Source organism: Leptodactylus fuscus, chromosome 1, assembly GCF_031893055.1.
Source record: "Leptodactylus fuscus isolate aLepFus1 chromosome 1, aLepFus1.hap2, whole genome shotgun sequence".
NCBI classification, from domain to species: Eukaryota; Metazoa; Chordata; class Amphibia; order Anura; family Leptodactylidae; genus Leptodactylus; species Leptodactylus fuscus.
The window spans coordinates 182,798,935-182,826,104 of NC_134265.1; the positions used below are offsets into that span (position 1 = coordinate 182,798,935).

At 43.0% G+C, this 27,170-nt stretch overlaps 1 protein-coding gene across 1 annotated transcript; it reads right to left on the reverse strand.

Moving 5' to 3' along the window:
* Nucleotides 1–1,293: 1,293 nt before the first annotated feature.
* XPA (XPA, DNA damage recognition and repair factor) lies at nucleotides 1,294–26,920 on the reverse strand. The gene is made up of 7 exons (XM_075263905.1): nucleotides 26,857–26,920; nucleotides 7,019–7,228; nucleotides 5,141–5,251; nucleotides 3,392–3,497; nucleotides 2,581–2,746; nucleotides 1,825–1,942; nucleotides 1,294–1,477 (listed from the first exon to the last, which is right to left on the reverse strand). Exons 2-7 carry the CDS (start codon nucleotides 7,164–7,166, stop codon nucleotides 1,329–1,331), a joined length of 798 nt encoding a protein of 265 aa, XP_075120006.1. The 5' UTR covers nucleotides 7,167–7,228; nucleotides 26,857–26,920; the 3' UTR covers nucleotides 1,294–1,328.
* Nucleotides 26,921–27,170: the final 250 nt, after the last annotated feature.

Genomic DNA, 27,170 nt, shown 5'->3' on the forward strand with positions numbered 1-27,170 from the left:
ACCATGACACCACCACCACCAGCCTGAACCGTTGATACAAGGCAGGATGGATCCATGCTTTCATGTTTTTGACGCAAAATTCTGACCCTACCATCCGAATGTCGCAGCAGAAATCGAGACTCATCAGACCAGGCAACATTTTTCCAATCTTCAATTGTCCAATTTCGATGAGCTTGTGCAAATTGTAGCCTCAGTTTCCTGTTCTTAGCTGAAAGGAGTGGCACCCGGTGTGGTCTTCTGCTGCTGTAGCCCATCTGCCTCAAAGTTCGACGTACTGTGCGTTCAGAGATGCTCTTCTGGCTACCTTGGTTGTAACGGGTGGCTATTTGAGTCACTGTTGCCTTTCTATCAGCTCGAACCAGTCTGGCCATTCTCCTCTGACCTCTGGCATCAACAACGCATTTCCGCCCACAGAACTGCCGCTCACTGGATGTTTTTTCTTTTTCGGACCATTCTCTGTAAACCCTAGAGATGGTTGTGCGTGAAAATCCCAGTAGATCAGCAGTTTCTGAAATACTCAGACCAGCCCTTCTGGCACCAACAACCATGACACGTTCAAAGGCACTCAAATCACCTTTCTTCCCCATACTGATGCTCGGTTTGAACTGCAGGAGATTATCTTGACCATGTCTACATGCCTAAATGCACTGAGTTGCCGCCATGTGATTGGCTGATTAGAAATTAAGTGTTAACGAGCAGTTGGACAGGTGTACCTAATAAAGTGGCCGGTGAGTGTATATAATCTATGTATAAGATGATATATGGGGTGGGAATTAGGGGTTTTGGGGCAGTGGATGGGGTAATCGATGGGTTTTTGGGCAGTTGAAACAATGTTTTAGTGTTTTCTGGCAGCTGCTGCTCTAAGATCTCTCTTCTTCTCTTCGCCTCACAAAGATACTAAGTGTGAGGAGAATAGGAGAAGGAGGAGACTTAAGACGCAGCCGTCATACAGTAAATAGAAGGGATCACTGTGACTTGCTGTCACAGCGATCACATGACCGGGGACCAATCAGATCGGTCCTCGGCATGTTCACTAAGTCCCGCGCGATCCCCTCTAAAATAGAGTCTAAAGACCGGCCGTATTTATACAATAGGCTGGTCTTTAGGTACCACGATCACTGGCCGTATATATACGGCCGGCGGTCGTTAACTGGTTAATAGATATTCTAAATGCAAGGTCTGAACCAAAGCCTGCAGAGCTTATGTACATATTTCAGCAAGAGCGTACTCATATTACATATTAGCCCAATAAGAATCACAGTAGAAAAACATTTAATGCAAGTTCATATTTTAATTCAAATATAAAAAGTAATTATATTTCATTAATTTCACATTTTTTCATAATTTAATTCATGACCGCATGTTGTGCATGTCTTCTTATACATATCCTCTTCTATGTGTTCCTCTGGTCCATACTCATGTTGATGGCCACTGGCATCTTTTCTCCATATACTGCTCCTTACAGCACGACGGAGTTCTGTGGTTATGTCAATGAATATCAAAAATAAATGAAGTATGTAAACCCTTAAGGTAAAAAAAAAAAAATCAATAACTCTTATTTTTAAACTCCCTTGAACACCAGGTGGTCTAAAAATAAAAGTTAAAAATTGTATTGAAAAAAAAAAAAATCATTCCACCTTTTCTTTAGATCAGATACATAAATAACCAATATAAAACACACACACTATACACATTCCTGTGTCCGAAAGTTTCCAAACTATAAACTTATAAAAATATTTTCCACCATATTCATATTAATACATATGTATAGAATTTTTGTAACGTAACACTATACATAACACAAGGGTTATCTTGATACTTAACCTTTTACTTTCTTATCAAATTTTTTCTGCTTCATTTTATCTCTGTTATCTTGCCGAACTTCTTTTGCCTCTTCTAGAGCATCTTCAGTACCCCATACTTCTAAGGAACGTTTAACTATCTGTAATGCAGTAAAAAGAACTGCAACATTAACTGCTTACTACAAAATAAATACATACGTACATGTATGTCATCTGCGGTGTGAAGACATATGTATATAACTGTGATCGCACAAACACTAAAGCTATGTGATCATCATCATGGATGTCTGACTGTGACTGATAGCTAGGTTTCCAAGTACAACAACCAGGATACCAGAAATACCTGGTTTAGACTCATAGATGCCATTGTGGAACGGTGATTGTTTGTTATGGAATCTGATCTCCACAACTGACTGAGATGTCACACATTGACTACTGTAATACATTATATGTAGCTCTTTCACAAAAATAAATGTATTGCCTTCAGTTATTCCAGAAAGCTGGAGCTAGATTTTTTTTTCATCATTTATGCTAGTTTTCTTGGTGTAAATGATGCCAGAATTCTGCACCAGAAAGGAGTTGGCAGAGATTTCTGTTTAGATACAAAATTCCAAGTGGATGCTTCTAACTTATGACAAGTCATGCGCCTCATCACAAACTCCAATAGGGCAGGGATTATCAAAATTGATGCGGAAAACCAGTCTTGATAAATTATCCCCCAACCCATCTCTATAGTATTCAGCATGACATAAACACTAAAAGCATTTGCTATATATACCTGCAATTTCAAGTAAAGTTTCATGTCACCCCAATGAGAATTGTGAGGATTCTTCTTTAAAATATACTTCAGCACAGGCTCCCTTTTATCTATATCGCAGTCTTTCAGTAAATACTCTTTCTTGGCTTCAGTCCTTGTTATGAGTTTATGTTTTTCTTCTGCATCTCTTCACACAAGAAAACAAAAGAAAAATCTTACAAATTTCATATAGAACTGTAAACAAGGGCACAGATAAAATGATTCAGAAATTTTTTTTTTGCCATGAAAATAAGCAAACAGATCTCAGCTTTTACTTTTAAGAACAAGCTGAACTGGAAACTGTATCATTTGGTAAGCTATTTAGGGCTCGTTCACATCTGCGCCCAGCACTCCGTACTTCAGGTTTCCGTTTCCTGCATAAAACAGAGGCAGGAGACGGAAACCTGCAGGAGTCTTTCTCACCCAATCATTTGAATGGGTGAGAAAACTGTCCGGCCGTGAGCGGCGGTGAGCGTTTTAGGCTCTCCGCCGCGAAACCGGGTTTTATAATCCGGACACAGAGTCGGACATGCAGTACTCTGTGTCCGGATTAAAAAAAAAAAACGGTTTCGCGGCGGAGAGCCTAAAACGCTCACCACCGCTCACGGCCGGACCCGGTCTGTGGTTTCCGTCTTCTGGCATGCAGAAGACGGAAACCATAGAACGGAGACCCTGAACGCAGGTGTGAACCTAGCGTTAGTAGTACAAGTTTATTAGCGCTGAAGGAATAAAAAGTGGAATAAATCAAACAATAAGTAAAAAAAAACAACAAACAAAGTGAATGTAAATTTACCTGCATCCGTCACAAACAGCTAAATCAAAGTGGTTGCTTAAGTAGGAATCCATGAAATCTTTGCCGCAATCCTCACAAATTAGGTAATCAAATTCTAGAACTGGTCCTGCAGAAACAAATCTTGTTTAGCCCAAAATGTTTCTGATTTCTACTTTTGGCTGGAAAAAGTGGAAATTTCTCTTACATTACATATAGAATATGTTACAATTTTGACCATGTTATTTTACTATTAGTGAGTAGTAAACACAAAAAGGTACTACAGGAACTCTGAGCTAAAATAATTTGTCTATACCCTCAATAATTCCTTTTTTTTTTCTTGACTAATTCCACTATTAATTACAAATCAATATAATAAGAGTAACGTTTCATTACCACTAAAAGTTTCCTTAGCATTAGACATAAAGAAGCAATAATAGAAAGCCCCGTGCTCCGAAAGGTCTCTTAAATAATCTCATGGGAAAAATATGCAAATCTGTTTTACAGGATGTAAATAGGGAAATCATTGCAGAAAAGGCTTGTGGGAAAGTCGGGCATGATGTTCAAGAGAGCTTCCCCTAGAGGGCAGCATACAGAGGCACTGTTACCCTATTTACATCTTGGGAAACAGATTTGCATATTCTTCCCATGATCCCCCACAGTGAAGCGAAAATGACTTTGAAAAGATTCCACACACCTGACAAGGTGGTCTCTCCTCAAGGAGTGACAATATCCCCATAAATCTCAAGAAGATTTAATTACCTTCATGATAAAAACATCACAGTGCACAATGTTGATGTTTCATCTGAATACAGTCTTAGGGCCCGTGCACACGGAGTAAATGTGTGCTCATTTTTGCATAATACACATGTAAAGAATACACTCACACATGGTTTTTGGCGCGTATAAAAAATACATGTAAAAAATGTCATTGAAGTCAATGGGAATCTGATTTTTGCAAGTGTTTTCTTTACACACGTATTATGCAAAAATGAGCGCGCGTTTACTCTGTGGGCACGGGTTCTTAGTCATAACATCACACAAGTGGGTGAGCACATAGATCTCAGAACTCCTTTACATACACGTTATGTCTCTGACCACTTAGGTAATTAACATAATCACTTCACGAGTGCATTAAAAACTAACATTGTGAATCCTCTACAGGATATAGGCTAACACAGTAAAATTAACAATGATATATCAAGGCCTCTATTATGGTTGAGACCTTTAGGAAACCGTGTGTCCTTTACAAAGATCTACTAAATCTAGAGTTTTCCTCAGCTTCCACAATACCTATACGGAAACTGCCATGCTGCGGTTTGCAAAAATGCAAGGGTTTTTTTTGCAAATCGCATTATTTCCTCCGTGGATTATTTTCTGCAATGTGTGGATGGGATTAGCCAGTCCCATGCAGGGAGTGTAAAACTCAGCGGTTTTTGTTGCATCAAGAATTTTTGGCCACCATGTTTAATATATATTTTTTTGAAGACATAAACCTGCCATCAGCGTATGAACAGTGCAAGAGGGGTTGGCCAGTGAAATTAAATTGACTTCCCTGGGCCAATCTCTATGTATTCGCTTGATCGCAATAGTGTTAGGGAAGGGTCAGCTTATGGAAAGAGGGGTTCTGCCTATGAACAAGCTGCTCTATACCACATTAACCCTTTCATTATTATGAATATACATCAGTTGTTGAAACTGTAATACAAGTATAATACTCAACTATTACTAATTTAGCAGGACGGAATAATCTGGAACATTGTATTCATTTACCAGGCTGATGTACAACAGTTTCCACAGTCTTCTCCTCTGTTTCTTCTTCCTCGATAAAGAATCCTCCACCTGAATCTACAATCTTTGGAGGGGCTTTCACAGCAGAAATCCCTACATAAAAAGCTAAAGTTAGATCTAGTTTAGGTAATTCAATATTTTGCAAAGAGAGGCAGTACCTCTAAGGATGCTATTACATGTGATGTTTGTACTCACATTAATGCATGGCTGTTTTTCTAATGACTAAGGGGGCGTTCACACTACCATTGGATGTCTGTTCTGATAGTGTCCGTTAAAAAAATAAAAAACAAACACACATAGCATAACGGACTTTAACTGACACTAAGGGCTCATTCACATCTGCACCCTGGTCTCCGTTTATACAGGTTTCCGTTTCCTGCCCAAAACTGGACTGGAGACGGAAACCTGCAGGCATTTTTCAATCCCATTCATTTGATTGGGTTTGAAAACTGTCCGTCCGTGAGCGTTTTATGCTCCCCGCGGTGAAACCGGCTTTTTTGAACCTGACACAAAGTTGGACATGCAGGACTTTGTGTCCAGTTTAAAAAAAAAACAAAACGGTTTCGCTGCGGAGAGAATAAAACGCCGGACCCGGTCTGACAGGTTTCCGTCTTCTGAAACCTGAGTACGGAGACCGAACGCTGGTGTGAACCCAGCCTCACTGATATTAATGTGTCTATCAGTTTAAAAAAAAAAAAAAAAAAAAAAAACGGAGACAATAGCATCAGTTAGTGTCTGTTTTTATAACGTGAGTTAATGGAGTAAATGGACACTAACGGACAACAGATCAAATCACTTTGAAATCAAAGGGATTTTTAACGGATTTATGATGGATCTGTTAGTGTTCATTGTTAACATTTTGTAATAGAAGCTAGCATCGAACACTACTAACGGCAGTGTGAACAAATTCTAGCGTTAAATGGATCCGTTAAAAAAACGAACACATCAACATCAGTTAGTGTCCGTTAAAGTCCATTATGATAGGCATGTTTTTTGTTCTTTAACGGACACTATCATAATGGACATCCAATGGTAGTGTAAACACCCCGTTATCAAAAATGCGCACATCAATATAAGTAAAAATGCAGATGTGTAATAGCATCCTAACAGTTTACATTTATTCCATGAATTATTACCAAGAAAGACAATTCTACAAACCAATAAAGCAGTGATAAACTAGTGTTACCCATGTAACGTAGCTTAAAGCTGGCACTAGATTTTTATTTAAACAATGATATTACAGGTCACAATTCATACAACAGTGTTACTTCCAGTATGTGCCTTCCTAGATTCCTCCATTCTCTTTCAACTGTGTCTTTTTGTAGGTGGGGTCTCCAGAACTGGACACAGTATTCCAGATATGGAGTCTGAGAAATAGGTCCCACATGTGACTGTAAGACATTGTTTCCGTTGGATTGATACTTTAAGTAGGTAAACATCTTACTTTGCAGGAACACCCAAGGGGTGGAATGGGTTAAAAATAATAATAAGCAAAACTCAATCCTTTGCCAGTGCTGTCACCAGATCTGTTCTGAACACACAGGAAACAGCTGGAAATGCCGGCTCAGCCTCCCTGAGGTTACCCGCCTTAGCCAGTGACTGGCTGAGTGTATAGTTCTAGTTTATTAAGAAAGGATCGGGAAGTACAGACCTGAAGGCATGCATGTATCAGAATGGCAGCAGCCGGGAGAGGATTGCCTATTTCAATCATTTCTTTTCCTTTCAGAAATATTTCTATAGTCTACATATTTTCTATGCCTTCAGAAAAACTTTGTATAAACCAAATCAAGAGGTAAAACACAGTAGAGGACCAATCCAAAGGATGAGAAAAGCCGATATAAGTATTCACATTAATTTCACCTTCACCGGTAGGGTACGGTCTGCTGGCAAGTCGGGCTTGTCTTAACATCAGTGCTCTTTGTCTATTTCGCTCTATTCTTGCCCGAACGGCAGCTGGCAATTTCTTCTCTTCACCAAGCTGAGGGTCTGTCACTGGCTCAGATTCCATCCTAATTGCCGCTGTATATTTCTTTAAGTCAATTCACGAGAGGGTGAAAAACCTGCAAGTGGCTACAAAAACGAGACACAATAAGAATGTTTTTATGGCACAGAAGGTCATCTATATAATATATTGTCAATTCTGTGGACAACACAATTCTTTAATACATACTGGAGATACAGCAATCACTTACCGAATCCACATCTTATATAGACTTAGAGTATTCACATATAGTCTACTCTAGGTATGTGAATAGGAACACAAAGACTAGGACTGAGCTACAATATCAGGCACTGTATACAGATAGAAGTGGCTCTGCTTCTGAAAAAAAGGCAGTCCACATTTTCTAACCTCATACAATCTAAGTAATAAAATGGATGTTCTTTGACATTGTCAGAACTCCTTTCTGACATATGTGGTACAGGACAGTATATGGGGTCCTCATATCAGACAGCTTCAAAATGAGTCAACAGTCTACTTTGTCATACTTTGCTAGGGGAGATTAGCTGGAGTAGACAGAATAGCCCTGGCAGGAGAAGAAATGCTCCAAAGCCCTTTTTTGGCTGTTTTTCACATGAATAAACACTGATTTTTATGAAAATGGAACTGCAAAATAAGAAAGACATTTAGAAAGTGTAGAAGTTACCCTATAAGGTACTGTCAATAGCATGACAATTATTTTCCTGGTGACAGACTCACTATAAACAATATCAATTTGTTATAGCTGTGATTGTAATGACCTTCAGTGAAAGGGACCAAGTGTGCAAGGTATACAGGACGTTATATCATGTAAACAAATACGATGGATGCCAGGAGATCCCCCAGACACCCAGAAATCGCTCAAAACACTGCTAAAGGTATATGGGTGTACTTATTAACCCATTACTAGCACTAACAGACCTTTTTTTAAAAATAAATAAAAGATTTTTTGCCTGGAAAACTTCTTTAAAAAGGTTTTCTGGAATATAAAAAAATTGTGTGTCAGTGCACTACAAATAGATTCAGCAAAAGTTAAAAAAAAAGCTTATAATCATCTCACCAATGCCTTGCCAACTGCCGTTCAGGTCCTTGATGTGCTCTAACCTGAGAAAGCAGGAAATGCTTGCCGATGTCTGTTAAACCAATCACTGCACTGGTGACCTGTCCCAACCATTGACTGGCTGAGCAAGCACTCCCAGCCATTTCTTTCTATGTTGAGTTGGTAACAGGAAGTGGAGCACAATGGCGACCCAGACACTACCAGAACAGCAGTGGCAGGAGAGTGTGAGCTGAATACAAGTCCTGGGCAAGCACCAGCCCAAGCAATTGCTACGTGTATAGGTAGCAGTACTACTCCAGACAGCACTACAGTACGTGTATAGGTAGCAGTACTACTCCAGACAGCACTACAGTACGTGTATAGGTAGGAGTACTACTCCAGACAGCACTACAGTACATGTATAGGTAGGAGTACTACTACAGACAGCACTACAGTACGTGTATAGGTAGCAGTACTAGTACAGACAGCACTACAGTACGTGTATAGGTAGGAGTACTACTCCAGACAGCACTACAGTACGTGTATAGGTAGCAGTACTAGTACAGACAGCACTACAGTACGTGTATAGGTAGCAGTACTACTCCAGACAGCACTACAGTACGTGTATAGGTAGCAGTACTAGTACAGACAGCACTACAGTACGTGTATAGGTAGCAGTACTAGTACAGACAGCACTACAGTACGTGTATAGGTAGCAGTACTAGTACAGACAGCACTACAGTACGTGTATAGGTAGCAGTACTACTCCAGACAGCACTACAGTACATGTATAGGTAGCAGTACTACTCCAGACAGCACTACAGTACATGTATAGGTAGGAGTACTACTACAGACAGCACTACAGTACGTGTATAGGTAGCAGTACTAGTACAGACAGCACTACAGTACGTGTATAGGTAGCAGTACTAGTACAGACAGCACTACAGTACGTGTATAGGTAGCAGTACTAGTACAGACAGCACTACAGTACGTGTATAGGTAGCAGTACTACTCCAGACAGCACTACAGTACATGTATAGGTAGCAGTACTACTCCAGACAGCACTACAGTACATGTATAGGTAGGAGTACTACTACAGACAGCACTACAGTACGTGTATAGGTAGCAGTACTAGTACAGACAGCACTACAGTACGTGTATAGGTAGGAGTACTACTCCAGACAGCACTACAGTACGTGTATAGGTAGCAGTACTAGTACAGACAGCACTACAGTACGTGTATAGGTAGCAGTACTACTCCAGACAGCACTACAGTACGTGTATAGGTAGCAGTACTAGTACAGACAGCACTACAGTACGTGTATAGGTAGCAGTACTAGTACAGACAGCACTACAGTACGTGTATAGGTAGCAGTACTAGTACAGACAGCACTACAGTACGTGTATAGGTAGCAGTACTACTCCAGACAGCACTACAGTACGTGTATAGGTAGCAGTACTACTCCAGACAGCACTACAGTACGTGTATAGGTAGCAGTACTACTCCAGACAGCACTACAGTACGTGTATAGGTAGCAGTACTAGTACAGACAGCACTACAGTACGTGTATAGGTAGCAGTACTAGTACAGACAGCACTACAGTACGTGTATAGGTAGGAGTACTACTACAGACAGCACTACAGTACGTGTATAGGTAGCAGTACTACTCCAGACAGCACTACAGTACGTGTATAGGTAGCAGTACTACTCCAGACAGCACTACAGTACGTGTATAGGTAGCAGTACTAGTACAGACAGCACTACAGTACGTGTATAGGTAGCAGTACTAGTACAGACAGCACTACAGTACGTGTATAGGTAGGAGTACTACTACAGACAGCACTACAGTACGTGTATAGGTAGCAGTACTACTCCAGACAGCACTACAGTACGTGTATAGGTAGCAGTACTACTCCAGACAGCACTACAGTACGTGTATAGGTAGCAGTACTAGTACAGACAGCACTACAGTACGTGTATAGGTAGCAGTACTAGTACAGACAGCACTACAGTACGTGTATAGGTAGGAGTACTACTACAGACAGCACTACAGTACGTGTATAGGTAGCAGTACTACTCCAGACAGCACTACAGTACGTGTATAGGTAGCAGTACTAGTACAGACAGCACTACAGTACGTGTATAGGTAGCAGTACTACTCCAGACAGCACTACAGTACGTGTATAGGTAGGAGTACTACTCCAGACAGCACTACAGTACGTGTATAGGTAGCAGTACTAGTGCAGACAGCACTACAGTACGTGTGTAGGTAGCAGTACTACTCCAGACAGCACTACAGTACGTGCATAGGTAGCAGTACTAGTACAGACAGCACTACAGTACGTGTGTAGGTAGCAGTACTAGTACAGACAGCACTACAGTACGTGTGTAGGTAGCAGTACTAGTACAGACAGCACTACAGTACGTGTATAGGTAGCAGTACTACTACAGACAGCACTACAGTACATGTATAGGTAGGAGTACTAGTACAGACAGCACTACAGTACGTGTATAGGTAGCAGTACTACTACAGACAGCACTACAGTACATGTATAGGTAGGAGTACTAGTACAGACAGAACTACAGTACGTGTGTAGGTAGCAGTACTAGTACAGACAGCACTACAGTACATGTATAGGTAGCAGTACTAGTACAGACAGCACTACAGTACGTGTATAGGTAGCAGTACTAGTACAGACAGCACTACAGTACGTGTATAGGTAGCAATACTACTACAGACAGCACTACAGTACGTGTATAGGTAGCAGTACTACTACAGACAGCACTACAGTACGTGTATAGGTAGCAGTACTAGTACAGACAGCACTACAGTACGTGTATAGGTAGCAGTACTAGTACAGACAGCACTACAGTACGTGTATAGGTAGCAGTACTACTCCAGACAGCACTACAGTACGTGTATAGGTAGGAGTACTACTCCAGACAGCACTACAGTACGTGTATAGGTAGCAGTACTAGTGCAGACAGCACTACAGTACGTGTGTAGGTAGCAGTACTAGTACAGACAGCACTACAGTACGTGTGTAGGTAGCAGTACTAGTACAGACAGCACTACAGTACGTGTGTAGGTAGCAGTACTAGTACAGACAGCACTACAGTACGTGTATAGGTAGCAGTACTACTACAGACAGCACTACAGTACGTGTATAGGTAGGAGTACTAGTACAGACAGCACTACAGTACGTGTATAGGTAGCAGTACTACTACAGACAGCACTACAGTACATGTATAGGTAGGAGTACTAGTACAGACAGAACTACAGTACGTGTGTAGGTAGCAGTACTAGTACAGACAGCACTACAGTACATGTATAGGTAGCAGTACTAGTACAGACAGCACTACAGTACGTGTATAGGTAGCAGTACTAGTACAGACAGCACTACAGTACGTGTATAGGTAGCAATACTACTACAGACAGCACTACAGTACATGTATAGGTAGCAGTACTACTACAGACAGCACTACAGTACGTGTATAGGTAGCAGTACTACTCCAGACAGCACTACAGTACGTGTATAGGTAGCAGTACTAGTACAGACAGCACTACAGTACGTGTATAGGTAGCAGTACTACTACAGACAGCACTACAGTACGTGTATAGGTAGCAGTACTAGTACAGACAGCACTACAGTACGTGTATAGGTAGCAGTACTACTCCAGACAGCACTACAGTACGTGTATAAGTAGCAGTACTATTACAGACAGCACTACAGTACGTGTATAGGTAGCAGTACTAGTACAGACAGCGCTACAGTACGTGTATAGGTAGCAGTACTACTACAGACAGCGCTACAGTACGTGTATAGGTAGCAGTACTACTCCAGACAGCACTACAGTACATGTATAGGTAGCAGTACTAGTACAGACAGCACTACAGTACGTGTATAGGTAGCAGTACTACTCCAGACAGCACTACAGTACGTGTATAGGTAGCAGTACTACTACAGACAGCACTACAGTACGTGTATAGGTAGCAGTACTACTACAGACAGCACTACAGTACGTGTATAGGTAGCAGTACTACTACAGACAGCACTACAGTACATGTATAGGTAGCAGTACTAGTACAGACAGCACTACAGTACGTGTATAGGTAGCAGTACTAGTACAGACAGCACTACAGTACGTGTATAGGTAGCAGTACTACTACAGACAGCACTACAGTACGTGTATAGGTAGCAGTACTACTACAGACAGCACTACAGTACGTGTATAGGTAGCAGTACTGGTACAGACAGCACTACAGTACGTGTATAGGTAGCAGTACTACTACAGACAGCACTACAGTACGTGTATAGGTAGCAGTACTACTACAGACAGCACTACAGTACGTGTATAGGTAGCAGTACTACTACAGACAGCACTACAGTACGTGTATAGGTAGCAGTACTACTACAGACAGCACTACAGTACATGTATAGGTAGCAGTACTAGTACAGACAGCACTACAGTACGTGTATAGGTAGCAGTACTACTACAGACAGCACTACAGTACGTGTGTAGGTAGCAGTACTACTACAGACAGTACTACAGTACGTGCGTAGGTAGCAGTACTACTACAGAGAGCACTACAGTACGTGTATAGGTAGCAGTACTAGTACAGACAGCACGTGTATAGGTAGCAGTACTACTCCAGACAGCACTACAGTACGTGTATAGGTAGCAGTACTAGTACAGACAGCACTACAGTACGTGTATAGGTAGCAGTACTAGTACAGACAGCACTACAGTACGTGTATAGGTAGCAATACTACTACAGACAGCACTACAGTACGTGTATAGGTAGCAGTACTGGTACAGACAGCACTACAGTACGTGTATAGGTAGCAGTACTAGTACAGACAGCACTACAGTACGTGTATAGGTAGCAGTACTAGTACAGACAGCACTACAGTACATGTATAGGTAGCAGTACTAGTACAGACAGCACTACAGTACGTGTATAGGTAGCAGTACTACTCCAGACAGCACTACAGTACATGTATAGGTAGCAGTACTAGTACAGACAGCACTACAGTACGTGTATAGGTAGCAGTACTAGTACAGACAGCACTACAGTACGTGTATAGGTAGCAGTACTAGTACAGACAGCACTACAGTACGTGTATAGGTAGCAGTACTACTACAGACAGCACTACAGTACGTGTGTAGGTAGCAGTACTACAGTACGTGTATAGGTAGCAGTACTACTCCAGACAGCACTACAGTACGTGTATAGGTAGCAGTACTAGTACAGACAGCACTACAGTACGTGTATAGGTAGCAGTACTGGTACAGACCGCACTACAGTACGTGTATAGGTAGCAGTACTACTCCAGACAGCACTACAGTACATGTATAGGTAGCAGTACTACTACAGACAGCACTACAGTACGTGCATAGGTAGCAGTACTACTACAGACAGCACTACAGTACGTGTATAGGTAGCAGTACTACTCCAGACAGCACTACAGTACGTGTATAGGTAGCAGTACTAGTACAGGCAGCACTACAGTACGTGTATAGGTAGCAGTACTACTACAGACAGCACTACAGTACGTGTATAGGTAGCAGTACTAGTACAGACAGCACTACAGTACGTGTATAGGTAGGAGTACTACTACAGACAGCACTACAGTACGTGTATAGGTAGGAGTACTACTACAGACAGCACTACAGTACGTGTATAGGTAGCAGTACTGGTACAGACAGCACTACAGTACGTGTATAGGTAGGAGTACTACTCCAGACAGCACTACAGTACGTGTATAGGTAGCAGTACTAGTACAGACAGCACTACAGTACGTGTATAGGTAGCAGTACTACTACAGACAGCACTACAGTACGTGTATAGGTAGCAGTACTAGTACAGACAGCACTACAGTACGTGTATAGGTAGCAGTACTACTACAGACAGCACTACAGTACGTGTATAGGTAGCAGTACTACTACAGACAGCACTACAGTACATGTATTGGTAGGAGTACTAGTACAGACAGCACTACAGTACGTGTATAGGTAGCAGTACTACTCCAGACAGCACTACAGTACGTGTATAGGTAGCAGTACTAGTACAGACAGCACTACAGTACGTGTATAGGTAGCAGTACTAGTACAGACAGCACTACAGTACGTGTATAGGTAGCAATACTACTACAGACAGCACTACAGTACGTGTATAGGTAGCAGTACTGGTACAGACAGCACTACAGTACGTGTATAGGTAGCAGTACTAGTACAGACAGCACTACAGTACGTGTATAGGTAGCAGTACTAGTACAGACAGCACTACAGTACATGTATAGGTAGCAGTACTAGTACAGACAGCACTACAGTACGTGTATAGGTAGCAGTACTACTACAGACAGCACTACAGTACGTGTGTAGGTAGCAGTACTACAGTACGTGTATAGGTAGCAGTACTAGTACAGACAGCACTACAGTACGTGTATAGGTAGCAGTACTGGTACAGACAGCACTACAGTACGTGTATAGGTAGCAGTACTACTCCAGACAGCACTACAGTACATGTATAGGTAGCAGTACTACTACAGACAGCACTACAGTACGTGCATAGGTAGCAGTACTACTACAGACAGCACTACAGTACGTGTATAGGTAGCAGTACTACTCCAGACAGCACTACAGTACGTGTATAGGTAGCAGTACTAGTACAAGCAGCACTACAGTACGTGTATAGGTAGCAGTACTACTACAGACAGCACTACAGTACGTGTATAGGTAGCAGTACTAGTACAGACAGCACTACAGTACGTGTATAGGTAGGAGTACTACTACAGACAGCACTACAGTACGTGTATAGGTAGGAGTACTACTACAGACAGCACTACAGTACGTGTATAGGTAGCAGTACTGGTACAGACAGCACTACAGTACGTGTATAGGTAGGAGTACTACTCCAGACAGCACTACAGTACGTGTATAGGTAGCAGTACTAGTACAGACAGCACTACAGTACGTGTATAGGTAGCAGTACTACTCCAGACAGCACTACAGTACGTGTATAGGTAGCAGTACTACTCCAGACAGCACTACAGTACGTGTATAGGTAGCAGTACTAGTACAGACAGCACTACAGTACGTGTATAGGTAGCAGTACTACTCCAGACAGCACTACAGTACGTGTATAGGTAGCAGTACTAGTACAGACAGCACTACAGTACGTGTATAGGTAGCAGTACTAGTACAGACAGCACTACAGTACGTGTATAGGTAGCAGTACTAGTACAGACAGCACTACAGTACGTGTATAGGTAGCAGTACTACTCCAGACAGCACTACAGTACATGTATAGGTAGCAGTACTACTCCAGACAGCACTACAGTACATGTATAGGTAGGAGTACTACTACAGACAGCACTACAGTACGTGTATAGGTAGCAGTACTAGTACAGACAGCACTACAGTACGTGTATAGGTAGCAGTACTAGTACAGACAGCACTACAGTACGTGTATAGGTAGCAGTACTAGTACAGACAGCACTACAGTACGTGTATAGGTAGCAGTACTACTCCAGACAGCACTACAGTACATGTATAGGTAGCAGTACTACTCCAGACAGCACTACAGTACATGTATAGGTAGGAGTACTACTACAGACAGCACTACAGTACGTGTATAGGTAGCAGTACTAGTACAGACAGCACTACAGTACGTGTATAGGTAGGAGTACTACTCCAGACAGCACTACAGTACGTGTATAGGTAGCAGTACTAGTACAGACAGCACTACAGTACGTGTATAGGTAGCAGTACTACTCCAGACAGCACTACAGTACGTGTATAGGTAGCAGTACTAGTACAGACAGCACTACAGTACGTGTATAGGTAGCAGTACTAGTACAGACAGCACTACAGTACGTGTATAGGTAGCAGTACTAGTACAGACAGCACTACAGTACGTGTATAGGTAGCAGTACTACTCCAGACAGCACTACAGTACGTGTATAGGTAGCAGTACTACTCCAGACAGCACTACAGTACGTGTATAGGTAGCAGTACTACTCCAGACAGCACTACAGTACGTGTATAGGTAGCAGTACTAGTACAGACAGCACTACAGTACGTGTATAGGTAGCAGTACTAGTACAGACAGCACTACAGTACGTGTATAGGTAGGAGTACTACTACAGACAGCACTACAGTACGTGTATAGGTAGCAGTACTACTCCAGACAGCACTACAGTACGTGTATAGGTAGCAGTACTACTCCAGACAGCACTACAGTACGTGTATAGGTAGCAGTACTAGTACAGACAGCACTACAGTACGTGTATAGGTAGCAGTACTAGTACAGACAGCACTACAGTACGTGTATAGGTAGGAGTACTACTACAGACAGCACTACAGTACGTGTATAGGTAGCAGTACTACTCCAGACAGCACTACAGTACGTGTATAGGTAGCAGTACTACTCCAGACAGCACTACAGTACGTGTATAGGTAGCAGTACTAGTACAGACAGCACTACAGTACGTGTATAGGTAGCAGTACTAGTACAGACAGCACTACAGTACGTGTATAGGTAGGAGTACTACTACAGACAGCACTACAGTACGTGTATAGGTAGCAGTACTACTCCAGACAGCACTACAGTACGTGTATAGGTAGCAGTACTAGTACAGACAGCACTACAGTACGTGTATAGGTAGCAGTACTACTCCAGACAGCACTACAGTACGTGTATAGGTAGGAGTACTACTCCAGACAGCACTACAGTACGTGTATAGGTAGCAGTACTAGTGCAGACAGCACTACAGTACGTGTGTAGGTAGCAGTACTACTCCAGACAGCACTACAGTACGTGCATAGGTAGCAGTACTAGTACAGACAGCACTACAGTACGTGTGTAGGTAGCAGTACTAGTACAGACAGCACTACAGTACGTGTGTAGGTAGCAGTACTAGTACAGACAGCACTACAGTACGTGTATAGGTAGCAGTACTACTACAGACAGCACTACAGTACATGTATAGGTAGGAGTACTAGTACAGACAGCACTACAGTACGTGTATAGGTAGCAGTACTACTACAGACAGCACTACAGTACATGTATAGGTAGGAGTACTAGTACAGACAGAACTACAGTACGTGTGTAGGTAGCAGTACTAGTACAGACAGCACTACAGTACATGTATAGGTAGCAGTACTAGTACAGACAGCACTACAGTACGTGTATAGGTAGCAGTACTAGTACAGACAGCACTACAGTACGTGTATAGGTAGCAATACTACTACAGACAGCACTACAGTACGTGTATAGGTAGCAGTACTACTACAGACAGCACTACAGTACGTGTATAGGTAGCAGTACTAGTACAGACAGCACTACAGTACGTGTATAGGTAGCAGTACTAGTACAGACAGCACTACAGTACGTGTATAGGTAGCAGTACTACTCCAGACAGCACTACAGTACGTGTATAGGTAGGAGTACTACTCCAGACAGCACTACAGTACGTGTATAGGTAGCAGTACTAGTGCAGACAGCACTACAGTACGTGTGTAGGTAGCAGTACTAGTACAGACAGCACTACAGTACGTGTGTAGGTAGCAGTACTAGTACAGACAGCACTACAGTACGTGTGTAGGTAGCAGTACTAGTACAGACAGCACTACAGTACGTGTATAGGTAGCAGTACTACTACAGACAGCACTACAGTACGTGTATAGGTAGGAGTACTAGTACAGACAGCACTACAGTACGTGTATAGGTAGCAGTACTACTACAGACAGCACTACAGTACATGTATAGGTAGGAGTACTAGTACAGACAGAACTACAGTACGTGTGTAGGTAGCAGTACTAGTACAGACAGCACTACAGTACATGTATAGGTAGCAGTACTAGTACAGACAGCACTACAGTACGTGTATAGGTAGCAGTACTAGTACAGACAGCACTACAGTACGTGTATAGGTAGCAATACTACTACAGACAGCACTACAGTACATGTATAGGTAGCAGTACTACTACAGACAGCACTACAGTACGTGTATAGGTAGCAGTACTACTCCAGACAGCACTACAGTACGTGTATAGGTAGCAGTACTAGTACAGACAGCACTACAGTACGTGTATAGGTAGCAGTACTACTACAGACAGCACTACAGTACGTGTATAGGTAGCAGTACTAGTACAGACAGCACTACAGTACGTGTATAGGTAGCAGTACTACTCCAGACAGCACTACAGTACGTGTATAAGTAGCAGTACTATTACAGACAGCACTACAGTACGTGTATAGGTAGCAGTACTAGTACAGACAGCGCTACAGTACGTGTATAGGTAGCAGTACTACTACAGACAGCGCTACAGTACGTGTATAGGTAGCAGTACTACTCCAGACAGCACTACAGTACATGTATAGGTAGCAGTACTAGTACAGACAGCACTACAGTACGTGTATAGGTAGCAGTACTACTCCAGACAGCACTACAGTACGTGTATAGGTAGCAGTACTACTACAGACAGCACTACAGTACGTGTATAGGTAGCAGTACTACTACAGACAGCACTACAGTACGTGTATAGGTAGCAGTACTACTACAGACAGCACTACAGTACATGTATAGGTAGCAGTACTAGTACAGACAGCACTACAGTACGTGTATAGGTAGCAGTACTAGTACAGACAGCACTACAGTACGTGTATAGGTAGCAGTACTACTACAGACAGCACTACAGTACGTGTATAGGTAGCAGTACTACTACAGACAGCACTACAGTACGTGTATAGGTAGCAGTACTGGTACAGACAGCACTACAGTACGTGTATAGGTAGCAGTACTACTACAGACAGCACTACAGTACGTGTATAGGTAGCAGTACTACTACAGACAGCACTACAGTACGTGTATAGGTAGCAGTACTACTACAGACAGCACTACAGTACGTGTATAGGTAGCAGTACTACTACAGACAGCACTACAGTACATGTATAGGTAGCAGTACTAGTACAGACAGCACTACAGTACGTGTATAGGTAGCAGTACTACTACAGACAGCACTACAGTACGTGTGTAGGTAGCAGTACTACTACAGACAGTACTACAGTACGTGCGTAGGTAGCAGTACTACTACAGAGAGCACTACAGTACGTGTATAGGTAGCAGTACTAGTACAGACAGCACGTGTATAGGTAGCAGTACTACTCCAGACAGCACTACAGTACGTGTATAGGTAGCAGTACTAGTACAGACAGCACTACAGTACGTGTATAGGTAGCAGTACTAGTACAGACAGCACTACAGTACGTGTATAGGTAGCAATACTACTACAGACAGCACTACAGTACGTGTATAGGTAGCAGTACTGGTACAGACAGCACTACAGTACGTGTATAGGTAGCAGTACTAGTACAGACAGCACTACAGTACGTGTATAGGTAGCAGTACTAGTACAGACAGCACTACAGTACATGTATAGGTAGCAGTACTAGTACAGACAGCACTACAGTACGTGTATAGGTAGCAGTACTACTCCAGACAGCACTACAGTACATGTATAGGTAGCAGTACTAGTACAGACAGCACTACAGTACGTGTATAGGTAGCAGTACTAGTACAGACAGCACTACAGTACGTGTATAGGTAGCAGTACTAGTACAGACAGCACTACAGTACGTGTATAGGTAGCAGTACTACTACAGACAGCACTACAGTACGTGTGTAGGTAGCAGTACTACAGTACGTGTATAGGTAGCAGTACTACTCCAGACAGCACTACAGTACGTGTATAGGTAGCAGTACTAGTACAGACAGCACTACAGTACGTGTATAGGTAGCAGTACTGGTACAGACCGCACTACAGTACGTGTATAGGTAGCAGTACTACTCCAGACAGCACTACAGTACATGTATAGGTAGCAGTACTACTACAGACAGCACTACAGTACGTGCATAGGTAGCAGTACTACTACAGACAGCACTACAGTACGTGTATAGGTAGCAGTACTACTCCAGACAGCACTACAGTACGTGTATAGGTAGCAGTACTAGTACAGGCAGCACTACAGTACGTGTATAGGTAGCAGTACTACTACAGACAGCACTACAGTACGTGTATAGGTAGCAGTACTAGTACAGACAGCACTACAGTACGTGTATAGGTAGGAGTACTACTACAGACAGCACTACAGTACGTGTATAGGTAGGAGTACTACTACAGACAGCACTACAGTACGTGTATAGGTAGCAGTACTGGTACAGACAGCACTACAGTACGTGTATAGGTAGGAGTACTACTCCAGACAGCACTACAGTACGTGTATAGGTAGCAGTACTAGTACAGACAGCACTACAGTACGTGTATAGGTAGCAGTACTACTACAGACAGCACTACAGTACGTGTATAGGTAGCAGTACTAGTACAGACAGCACTACAGTACGTGTATAGGTAGCAGTACTACTACAGACAGCACTACAGTACGTGTATAGGTAGCAGTACTACTACAGACAGCACTACAGTACATGTATTGGTAGGAGTACTAGTACAGACAGCACTACAGTACGTGTATAGGTAGCAGTACTACTCCAGACAGCACTACAGTACGTGTATAGGTAGCAGTACTAGTACAGACAGCACTACAGTACGTGTATAGGTAGCAGTACTAGTACAGACAGCACTACAGTACGTGTATAGGTAGCAATACTACTACAGACAGCACTACAGTACGTGTATAGGTAGCAGTACTGGTACAGACAGCACTACAGTACGTGTATAGGTAGCAGTACTAGTACAGACAGCACTACAGTACGTGTATAGGTAGCAGTACTAGTACAGACAGCACTACAGTACATGTATAGGTAGCAGTACTAGTACAGACAGCACTACAGTACGTGTATAGGTAGCAGTACTACTACAGACAGCACTACAGTACGTGTGTAGGTAGCAGTACTACAGTACGTGTATAGGTAGCAGTACTAGTACAGACAGCACTACAGTACGTGTATAGGTAGCAGTACTGGTACAGACAGCACTACAGTACGTGTATAGGTAGCAGTACTACTCCAGACAGCACTACAGTACATGTATAGGTAGCAGTACTACTACAGACAGCACTACAGTACGTGCATAGGTAGCAGTACTACTACAGACAGCACTACAGTACGTGTATAGGTAGCAGTACTACTCCAGACAGCACTACAGTACGTGTATAGGTAGCAGTACTAGTACAAGCAGCACTACAGTACGTGTATAGGTAGCAGTACTACTACAGACAGCACTACAGTACGTGTATAGGTAGCAGTACTAGTACAGACAGCACTACAGTACGTGTATAGGTAGGAGTACTACTACAGACAGCACTACAGTACGTGTATAGGTAGGAGTACTACTACAGACAGCACTACAGTACGTGTATAGGTAGCAGTACTGGTACAGACAGCACTACAGTACGTGTATAGGTAGGAGTACTACTCCAGACAGCACTACAGTACGTGTATAGGTAGCAGTACTAGTACAGACAGCACTACAGTACGTGTATAGGTAGCAGTACTACTCCAGACAGCACTACAGTACGTGTATAGGTAGCAGTACTAGTACAGACAGCACTACAGTACATGTATAGGTAGCAGTACTACTCCAGACAGCACTACAGTACGTGTATAGGTATCAGTACTAGTACAGACAGCACTACAGTACGTGTATAGGTAGCAGTACTACTACAGACAGCACTACAGTACGTGTATAGGTAGCAGTACTAGTACAGACAGCACTACAGTACGTGTATAGGTAGCAGTACTACTACAGACAGCACTACAGTACGTGTATAGGTAGCAGTACTACTACAGACAGCACTACAGTACATGTATAGGTAGGAGTACTAGTACAGACAGCACTACAGTACGTGTATAGGTAGCAGTACTAGTACAGACAGCACTACAGTACGTGTATAGGTAGCAGTACTAGTACAGTCAGCACTACAGTACGTGTATAGGTAGGAGTACTAGTACAGACAGCACTACAGTACGTGTATAGGTAGCAGTACTAGTACAGACAGCACTACAGTACGTGTATAGGTAGCAGTACTAGTACAGACAGCACTACAGTACGTGTATAGGTAGCAGTACTACTACAGACAGCACTACAGTACGTGTGTAGGTAGCAGTACTACTCCAGACAGCACTACAGTACGTGTATAGGTAGCAGTACTAGTACAGACAGCACTACAGTACGTGTGTAGGTAGCAGTACTAGTACAGACAGCACTACAGTACGTGTATAGGTAGCAGTACTACTACAGACAGCACTACAGTACGTGTGTAGGTAGCAGTACTAGTACAGACAGCACTACAGTACGTGTATAGGTAGCAGTACTACTCCAGACAGCACTACAGTACATGTATAGGTAGCAGTAATACAGACAGCACTACAGTACGTGTATAGGTAGCAGTACTAGTACAGACAGCACTACAGTACGTGTATAGGTAGCAGTACTACTACAGACAGCACTACAGTACGTGTGTAGGTAGCAGTACTAGTACAGACAGCACTACAGTACGTGTATAGGTAGCAGTACTAGTACAGACAGCACTACAGTACGTGTATAGGTAGCAGTACTAGTACAGACAGCACTACAGTACGTGTATAGGTAGCAGTATTACTACAGACAGCGCTACAGTACGTGTATAGGTAGCAGTACTAGTACAGACAGCGCTACAGTACGTGTATAGGTAGCAGTATTACTACAGACAGCGCTACAGTACGTGTATAGGTAGCAGTACTAGTACAGACAGCACTACAGTACGTGTATAGGTAGCAGTACTAGTACAGACAGCACTACAGTACGTGTATAGGTAGCAGTACTAGTACAGACAGCACTACAGTACGTGTATAGGTAGCAGTACTAGTACAGACAGCACTACAGTACGTGTATAGGTAGCAGTACTACTACAGACAGCACTACAGTACGTGTGTAGGTAGCAGTACTAGTACAGACAGCACTACAGTACGTGTATAGGTAGCAGTACTACTACAGACAGCACTACAGTACGTGTGTAGGTAGCAGTACTAGTACAGACAGCACTACAGTACGTGTATAGGTAGCAGTACTACTCCAGACAGCAGTACAGTACGTGTATAGGTAGCAGTACTAGTACAGACAGCACTACAGTACGTGTATAGGTAGCAGTACTACTACAGACAGCACTACAGTACGTGTATAGGTAGGAGTACTACTCCAGACAGCAGTACAGTACATGTATAGGTAGCAGTACTACTCCAGACAGCACTACAGTACGTGTATAGGTAGCAGTACTAGTACAGACAGCACTACAGTACATGTATAGGTAGCAGTACTACTCCAGACAGCACTACAGTACGTGTATAGGTAGCAGTACTAGTACAGACAGCACTACAGTACGTGTATAGGTAGCAGTACTACTACAGACAGCACTACAGTACGTGTATAGGTAGCAGTACTAGTACAGACAGCACTACAGTACGTGTATAGGTAGCAGTACTACTACAGACAGCACTACAGTACGTGTATAGGTAGCAGTACTACTACAGACAGCACTACAGTACGTGTATAGGTAGCAGTACTAGTACAGACAGCACTACAGTACGTGTATAGGTAGCAGTACTAGTACAGACAGCACTACAGTACGTGTATAGGTAGCAGTACTAGTACAGACAGCACTACAGTACGTGTATAGGTAGCAGTACTACTACAGACAGCACTACAGTACGTGTATAGGTAGGAGTACTACTCCAGACAGCAGTACAGTACATGTATAGGTAGCAGTACTACTCCAGACAGCACTACAGTACGTGTATAGGTAGCAGTACTAGTACAGACAGCACTACAGTACATGTATAGGTAGCAGTACTACTCCAGACAGCACTACAGTACGTGTATAGGTAGCAGTACTAGTACAGACAGCACTACAGTACGTGTATAGGTAGCAGTACTACTACAGACAGCACTACAGTACGTGTATAGGTAGCAGTACTAGTACAGACAGCACTACAGTACGTGTATAGGTAGCAGTACTACTACAGACAGCACTACAGTACGTGTATAGGTAGCAGTACTAGTACAGACAGCACTACAGTACATGTATAGGTAGCAGTACTAGTACAGACAGCACTACAGTACGTGTATAGGTAGCAGTACTAGTACAGACAGCACTACAGTACGTGTATAGGTAGCAGTACTAGTACAGACAGCACTACAGTACGTGTATAGGTAGCAGTACTAGTACAGACAGCACTACAGTACGTGTATAGGTAGCAGTACTAGTACAGACAGCACTACAGTACGTGTATAGGTAGCAGTACTACTCTAGACAGCACTACAGTACGTGTATAGGTAGCAGTACTAGTACAGACAGCACTACAGTACGTGTATAGGTAGCAGTACTACTACAGACAGCACTACAGTACGTGTGTAGGTAGCAGTACTAGTACAGACAGCACTACAGTACATGTATAGGTAGGAGTACTAGTACAGACAGCACTACAGTACGTGTATAGGTAGCAGTACTAGTACAGACAGCACTACAGTACGTGTATAGGTAGCAGTACTACTCCAGACAGCACTACAGTACGTGTATAGGTAGCAGTACTAGTACAGACAGCACTACAGTACGTGTATAGGTAGCAGTACTACTCTAGACAGCACTACAGTACGTGTATAGGTAGCAGTACTAGTACAGACAGCACTACAGTACGTGTATAGGTAGCAGTACTACTACAGACAGCACTACAGTACGTGTGTAGGTAGCAGTACTACTCCAGACAGCACTACAGTACGTGTATAGGTAGCAGTACTACTCTAGACAGCACTACAGTACGTGTATAGGTAGCAGTACTAGTACAGACAGCACTACAGTACGTGTATAGGTAGCAGTACTACTACAGACAGCACTACAGTACGTGTGTAGGTAGCAGTACTAGTATAGACAGCACTACAGTACATGTATAGGTAGCAGTACTAGTACAGACAGCACTACAGTACGTGTATAGGTAGCAGTACTAGTACAGACAGCACTACAGTACGTGTATAGGTAGGAGTACTACTCCAGACAGCACTACAGTACGTGTATAGGTAGCAGTACTACTACAGACAGCACTACAGTACGTGTATAGGTAGCAGTACTAGTACAGACAGCACTACAGTACGTGTGTAGGTAGCAGTACTACTACAGACAGCACTACAGTACGTGTATAGGTAGCAGTACTAGTACAGACAGCACTACAGTACGTGTATAGGTAGCAGTACTAGTACAGACAGCACTACAGTACGTGTATAGGTAGCAGTACAGTACTACTACAGACAGCACTACAGTACGTGTATAGGTAGCAGTACTACTACAGACAGCACTACAGTACGTGTGTAGGTAGCAGTACTAGTATAGACAGCACTACAGTACATGTATAGGTAGCAGTACTAGTACAGACAGCACTACAGTACGTGTATAGGTAGCAGTACTAGTACAGACAGCACTACAGTACGTGTATAGGTAGGAGTACTACTCCAGACAGCACTACAGTACGTGTATAGGTAGCAGTACTACTACAGACAGCACTACAGTACGTGTATAGGTAGCAGTACTAGTACAGACAGCACTACAGTACGTGTGTAGGTAGCAGTACTACTACAGACAGCACTACAGTACGTGTATAGGTAGCAGTACTAGTACAGACAGCACTACAGTACGTGTATAGGTAGCAGTACTAGTACAGACAGCACTACAGTACGTGTATAGGTAGCAGTACTAGTACAGACAGCACTACAGTACGTGTATAGGTAGGAGTACTACTCCAGACAGCACTACAGTACGTGTATAGGTAGCAGTACTACTACAGACAGCACTACAGTACGTGTATAGGTAGCAGTACTAGTACAGACAGCACTACAGTACGTGTGTAGGTAGCAGTACTACTACAGACAGCACTACAGTACGTGTATAGGTAGCAGTACTAGTACAGACAGCACTACAGTACGTGTATAGGTAGCAGTACTAGTACAGACAGCACTACAGTACGTGTATAGGTAGCAGTACAGTACTACTACAGACAGCACTACAGTACGTGTATAGGTAGCAGTACTAGTACAGACAGCACTACAGTACGTGTATAGGTAGCAGTACTAGTACAGACAGCACTACAGTACGTGTATAGGTAGGAGTACTACTCCAGACAGCACTACAGTACGTGTATAGGTAGCAGTACTACTACAGACAGCACTACAGTACGTGTATAGGTAGCAGTACTAGTACAGACAGCACTACAGTACGTGTGTAGGTAGCAGTACTACTACAGACAGCACTACAGTACGTGTATAGGTAGCAGTACTAGTACAGACAGCACTACAGTACGTGTATAGGTAGCAGTACTAGTACAGACAGCACTACAGTACGTGTATAGGTAGCAGTACAGTACTACTACAGACAGCACTATGGTACATATATACTGAATGGAATGAACGTCTCCCTGGACAGTAAGCACAGCACACCACACCACACGCCTCACTCTCCAGGAGATTCTTATTGTTGTGTACCACAGTGTAACCTGGGACTAGTTCGGTCCGATCACTTAGCCAAACGGCAGCATGACAGACCTCTAGTGACCACCATGAGAGGGCCCATTGACAGCTGTATCCTCCCCCCGCTACCGACTACACCCCCTGCCAACTATAGCGCAGTCACATACCGTCACGTCACGGCCCGTCTGGAGTAAGGCTGCTCCTGGTAAGTATGATGTCAGGGGAAGGGGTGGAGCCTGGCGGGAAGGCGTGCTCTCCTGGGTTATAGGGCTCTGCTCAGCACAGGAAGCGGTAGTAGTGTACGAGTGGTTGTGTGTAGATTCGTCGGTGTGATGTCACTGCTAGTTGTGATGTCAAGGGAAGGGGCGGGGTTTCCTGGATGTCAGTTCTGTGCTCAGTACAGGGGTAGCTGGTGAAGAGAGGGTTGAGGCTAGAATGGAGTGGGTAGGATCAGGTCCTTATTCAGAGATGTAACTTGAAG

What these genes read in the sequence shown, in the direction of transcription:
- XPA (XM_075263905.1), bottom strand. Translation starts at nt 7,166, where the DNA reads ATGGAATCTGAGCCAGTGACAGACCCTCAGCTTGGTGAAGAGAAGAAA. An exon ending in AACTGTTGTACATCAGCCTG is followed by an intron (nt 3,498 to 5,140) that starts GTAAATGAATAC and finishes TTGTTTCTGCAG; the next exon opens with GACCAGTTCTAGAATTTGAT. An exon ending in AACTTTACTTGAAATTGCAG is followed by an intron (nt 1,943 to 2,580) that starts GTATATATAGCA and finishes ACTGCATTACAG; the next exon opens with ATAGTTAAACGTTCCTTAGA.